The sequence below is a fragment of the Propithecus coquereli genome, unplaced genomic scaffold, assembly GCF_000956105.1.
Source record: "Propithecus coquereli isolate 6110/MARCELLA unplaced genomic scaffold, Pcoq_1.0 Scaffold268, whole genome shotgun sequence".
Taxonomy (NCBI): domain Eukaryota; kingdom Metazoa; phylum Chordata; class Mammalia; order Primates; family Indriidae; genus Propithecus; species Propithecus coquereli.
The window spans coordinates 484,952-491,159 of record NW_012148263.1 but is presented as its reverse complement, the minus strand read 5'-3'; the positions used below and the strand labels follow the sequence as shown (position 1 = coordinate 491,159).

At 36.1% G+C, this 6,208-nt stretch overlaps 1 protein-coding gene across 2 annotated transcripts in view; it reads right to left on the bottom strand.

Moving 5' to 3' along the window:
* Positions 1-195: 195 nt before the first annotated feature.
* The window catches only part of RNF7 (ring finger protein 7), an 8,176-nt gene continuing 2,163 nt past the window's right edge, over positions 196-6,208 (bottom strand). For both annotated transcript variants that reach the window (XM_012647418.1, XM_012647419.1), the window contains exons 2-3: positions 2,489-2,536; positions 196-746 (exon numbers count right to left, since the gene is read on the bottom strand). In XM_012647418.1, coding sequence (XP_012502872.1) covers positions 628-746; positions 2,489-2,536 — 167 coding nt within the window. In that variant the 3' untranslated portion in view covers positions 196-627. The remainder of the gene's footprint in view (positions 747-2,488; positions 2,537-6,208) is intronic.

Sequence of the window (6,208 nt, the reverse complement as noted above, 5' to 3'; positions counted from 1 at the left end):
GCAGATCTACGTTTTTTTGATGAGTCAATGATCGGGAATGATAAAAGACAATCAACATTTCATATGCCCAAAAGTTAAATTGTATTTATCCTGTTCACTGGCCCAAACTTAAAATTCTCCTATCAAATAAAGCTTTCATAGATTACCCCCCTTCCCTGCCACAAATAAGTGTTAGGAACAAATGAAGGATAAGAGTTGGGTTTTAAACTGCACTTTATTTGCTACTATAATATGCTATTTTTTTAACTGATCAACCACAAGCATGCAACAAGTTCTCTGAAAGGAACTGCTTCTACAACTCATTGTATAGCAATAGGAAAATAATAAAGGTCACTCAATTTGGAGTTCTCTCCTTTTTTATAGCACTTCTAAGCAGTGTGTAACACACCACAGAGGTAGGAAAGACCATCTTTAATAAATTATCTTAATTGCGGAGAATTTCTGAAAAGAAAACTGACAAAATGCTAAACCATGCCTCTGATGCGTCTCAAAGGACCACAGATCCATTGGCTCCTTATTCGAAGAATTAAACCCCCGGAATGGAGTGTTCGAGCTTTTGCAGGGTTCTTGATAACAAGGATCCACCAGGGCTCCGCACAACTGCACTAAGCAAGCCTTCTACCACTCTCATTTGCCGATTCTTTGGACCACCCAGTCCTGCTGGCAGAGAGGGCAGCGATTGTTCTGTTTCACCCACAGGGACATGCAGCAGTTGTGGAAGGAATGATTACACTCTCCCCAGACCACTGAAAGAAGAAGAGTTGACATTATATATTTCAATTTAAATTACTAAACTCAAAACTATAGCTTATTTTATATTAAGAATAATATTCATGGAGCTGCGTGTGATGGCGCAAGCCTGTAGTCCCAGCCACTCTGGAGGATGTGGCGGGAGGCTCGCCTGAGCCCAGGAGTTCGAGGTTGCAGTGAGCTATGATCGTGCCACTGCACTCCAGCCTGGGAGATAGAGACCCTGTCTTTACAAAAAAAATTTTAAAATATACTAAAAAAAACCCACAAAAAAACAAAAACATGGTTCGTAATCTTGAAAAAATATGGTTAATTGGCCAAAGTAATTTTTTACTACCTACAAAGACATAGAAACTTATTAATAAATGTGTAAGTTACATTTAAGACATGAGATAAGTCACTGTTTAGGGGACTTTCCATCCTTGTTCTACAGCATGTGGGTGATGTGATGACCCTTGGTTCCCATATAGCACCACATGCTGTCTTCCTGAAGTTTGGAGATTAAAGGACTCGAACCTTCCTTAGATCCCAGACCTTCTCAGTCATGGACCAACCTTAGAGATCTTTTGGGCTTTATTTTATTAAGAAATGTCCTCCTGATTTTAATTTATCAAGATAAAATGAGTTTTAAATGTTCTCAGTTCATAGTAGGCTATTATAAACATATGACATGCTTCTAAACATTATCAGTTGTACACCTACTGAGCTGTTTTCCAGAAGTGATAAATTGTGTTAAATCATAAATAAGCAGTGCAATTCCTCATGTGACAATGAAATTTTCAGAGTGGCTGGCTAGAAAACGGTCTCTTTGTGATCAAAGTGGCCTGCCCCTCACAAAACCCAGATCAGTATTTTGGGTGAAGCATGAAAGAAAAATTTTAAACCAAGGCAAATCACCCACAATCTGGAATACAATCTCAAACCTGGGCTTCATTTGCCCCTTGTTTGACAAGATTAAACGAAAGAAACAAGGGGGGGGGGAATACTTCCTATGAAAATTGGCTGTAGAATATGAGAGGCAATGGGAAAAAAATTCTAAGTGTTTCAGGAGGAAGAAACAGGATTTGATCAAAACTGCATACATCATCAAGAAGCTGTATATAAATCATGCAAAAAAGTACAAAGTTAATCTTTTGTTTTAGAAAAATCTATAAGAACTTTTATATAGCAATCTAGAAGTGATCACCTAAAGAACTAGGACATAAAAAACTTTGAATTGCTTAAAATATTTAGTCTAAGACAACTTTTTTAGTCTAAAACTATAAAGAAAATTTAATTTATTTCAATACACAAACCACATTCCAAAAAAAGACTTGAGCTTAGAATTTTTCCTACCTTACCTGAAAAGTTAAATGGTGTATCATAAAAGTATTGAAAACTGAAATGCTTTATTAGAACCCAAATTGACCTATAATATAGCCAAATAATGTTTTGACAAATTTCTCATTTTATAATTTTCTTAAAAGAAGATAATTACTTCTTTTCTCATTACCAAAATGTTTATTATGACCTTGTCCGGACCATATATCCAGTTCATCTTGATTACAGCTATAAAAGGTCTTGCAGATTCATTCCATTAAAGCTTTTTGAGAATCAACACATTTTATATTAATAATGGATCACTGCTTTACAGTTTATTTTTGTGTATTGATAAAGTCAATCTTAATTGCAAATTCAAACAACCCCACTGAGAGAAAACCTTCAGTTGAAAAAGCAAGAGAACAAAATTACAACATACCAACACAATCTTCTTGTTTGTTTTCAGCTTGACATCTAAGACAGGCATCTAAAAGTAAACAAATAGCAATTCTCATTCTGATGCTCAGAATGCAACTTTTAAAATTCAGACACTTCAAAGTAAAAAAAAAAGCCCTTAAGCGTTAGAGATGGAGATAAAAGACTCACACAATTAATTTCTCATCTGCACATAACTATTTAAAGAGGAATAAAATACAAGGCATTCTACTGATTTACTTACGACCAGGAGCAATTTCACAAGGGTTAACAAACCCTCTATTTTTACAAGCTCTGATGAAAAGATGCCTTGACAGTGCCAGTAGAGAAAACCACTAGAGAAAAACATGCCATACTCCACTACATTAGCAGTTACTGTAAGATCACTGGGCATGCTCAGAGGCAGTTTATTTTCAAGACACTCTTTTAAATATGTCATGCACATATATTGGTATTTGTTTACATACACATAAAGAAAATCTAGAATACCCAAGAGACCAATAATAAAGTTTACTGGGCGGAGTTGGAATGGGAAGGAGAGTTTTTGCCGTATACCTTCTTAAATTTTTAACTATGTGGCTGTATAACCTATACAAAAATTAAATTGAAAAAAATTTGATTCTTTCATAAACAAGTTTTCTTGAGTCACCCATACTTATTGACGAAGAAGTTTTTCTTTGGCAACTCATACAAAGTAACCTGTTACTTTCTTCCCTAAGACACTTGACAGTTCCTTTAAAATAAACAATTTTGTATGCTCCCAATAGGTCACTACCGACAGTCATCCAAACAAGACTGGTGAAAGGCAGTGAGATGTATTAATAGAAGGGAAAGCAGGGCTCTGGAGCCAGGCAGAGCTGGAGTCAGGTCTCACTTCACTGGCATTTACTAGTTCCATGGCCTTAGACCAATTATGAACCTCAATTCCCTCATTTGTTTAAAAAAAAAAAAAAAGGAATACTATCAGGAGGTATTTATATATTAAAGGAGAATGATACATACTTGTGAGAATTTATAGATAGAATAAATACTAGATACCCCTAAATACTAGGTTTTTTTCAAGAAAATCCTCCCTTTACAGATAAGTCTGAGCCCAAAGCATCTACCCAACCATGGCAAAGTATTTTAATAAATTACTTGGGTGTAAATACTAAGAATGGGAACCTAAAGGGTATATGAGAAGTTTTCAAAATTCAATCTATAGTACTGTTAGCTTAATGAAGGAGGTAATATAGAATATTTTAGGGACCAAAAATGGATTCATTCACTAGCTAGAAGAGGAGTCAGGGTCAGGTAAAAGGAAATTCTAACCAACAGAAAAAAAACCCCAGCTTTTAACACAAACAGGAGAAAAATAATTCTGTAAAAATAGAAACACAGTGGAGTTGAGGCCTGCTTCTCCTCTTACACTGGATTATGCTCAGGCATTTGTTTGCTCCTCTCCCCATGCCCTTACCTTTAAAAAAACACCACTGCCCTGCTCTCTTCAGTGTGGATTAAAAACAACCACTGTCTCCTGTGGCTTTCTTCAATTCCACAATTACTGAGCATCTACTCTGTGCGTGGAGTTATGCACTGGGGACACCAAAATGACCAAGGATGGATCCCAAGTAGTTCACCAGCAAATGGGGAGGTAGACAAGTAAACAACTATTAGGTCATTAAACAGGAAATGTCCAATTTTGCAACAAAAGTTTAGCTTATTGTATCTCAAACAAGAAGCAGTAAAATTAATTAAAGTATATGCCTAAATTATTGACACACTTTTACTATCTTAATAGTAGCTTGTTTATGCTAGCAGCGAAGAAGCCTGGAAAGCGAGTGGTGATTAAATCTGGAAACATGTTTTCCACAGCTTGTCGAGAATTGAATATTTTTTCTTGCAAGAAGTGGTCCAAAGCCTAGGAGTGGTAGTCAGTTAGTGCAAAGTCTGGTGAATACGGTGGATGACAGAGAGTTTCCAAGTCCAGTGTTGTTTGTGGGACATGTGGTCAAGCATTGTCTTGCAAGAGGATTGGTGTGTCTCTATTGACCAATCTTGGCTGCTTAATTGCAAGCATCCTCATCATTTCGTCCAGATGATTACAGTAGACATCTGCTGTAACCGACTGACCAGGTTTCATGAAGCTGTAGGGCATAAAACCAGTGCTGGACCACCAGACACCATTAGCTTTTTTTTGATGATTATTCAGTTTTAGACTGTGTTTCTTTTCAGCACTTCATCTTTATCCAACCATTTTGCCAAACGCTTGTGATTGTCAAAAAGAATACATTTTTTACCACATGTAACAACATGGTGTGGAAATGTTTCACCTTTATGTCATGACAGCAAAGAAAGGCAAGCTTCCAGACAATTGCTCTGCTGATGCTCATTTAATTCATGCAGTACCCATCTATCCAGCTTCTCTACCTTGCCCATTTGTTTCAAATGGTCCAATATTGTTGGAATAGTAACGTCAAACATTGCTGCTAAATTCACGTGTAGCTTGAGATGGATTCACTTCCACCACAGCTTTTAGCTCATCATTATCCACCTTGGTCTCAGGTCACTGACATGGCTCATTTTCAAGATTAAAATCACCAGAATGGAAGTTCTCAAACCACTGATGTACTGTGTGTTCATTAGCCACAACCTTCCTAAACACTTTGTTGGTATTTTGAACTGTCTGCACCACATTGGTTCCATGATGGAACTCATGTTTGAAAATAATGTGAATTTGTGACTTATTCGTGGTTTCACAAAAATTGCTCTAAAAAAACTTGAAAGATAATCACAAGCCAAACCATGCATTTGAAAGAATGAGGATGTACTTTCACAATAAAAATAAAACAAGAAGTGTCAAAGTGAAATGTCAGAGATATCAACTGTCAAACTTAGTTCTTAAGGAAATCGGACATTTCATACTTAATACCCTAATAGATATCCTAAGGATTGTGATGTAACAGTGAAGACATGCTACCTGTACCTGGCACTAGCTCTGTGCAATCACAGAATTTTTAGAATATTAGGAGTTGGTGATCCTAACTGCCTCTTTTACAAATTAGAAAATTAAGGCTCCAAAAAGTTATGTGAAATGTCTAAGTTAACATACCATCATGCAGGCTATACAACTAACATATAGTCATACTGGCTATTATAATTTGGCTACACTAACAAACCTCTTCTCTTCTTTCTCATCAGCTCCTGTGCCGTGCGCTCCTTTCAGAATGAAAGGAGGAGAGTGGAAACCAAGAGTATTACCCACATTTGAATGGACTGATAGGCAAATCTTGCAGCAAAAAGTATAATAAATCATTTAAGTGTGTAACATAAATTCCAAATATTAAGGAATAGGAACTCAGTGGGTTCGTACTGCAGAATCTACAAGTCTCTGAATTATACTTACAGATTTGATTTATATTCTTTATCAAAAACTGAGCCAAATACAAATTATCCTAAAATTTCAGATAAAAGAAAAAAATTCTTTTAATGACATTCCTAGCATCTAAAACAGCATATTTCTAAGAAGTATAGTATTAATACCTTTCAGAAGGATGCTATGGTAAGGACCGGGAAGTCTGAAAAGCAAATATCCTTTTGCCGTCACCTGACCACTATGTGAGTTTTAACACCTTACAAATAAAATACAAAGGTCTAGCCCAGAATACTTTCCTGAACCCAAAGTACAGCTGTTATAAATATGCAATATTAATCTGCAGTAGCAGAATACTTACTATAATTAGAA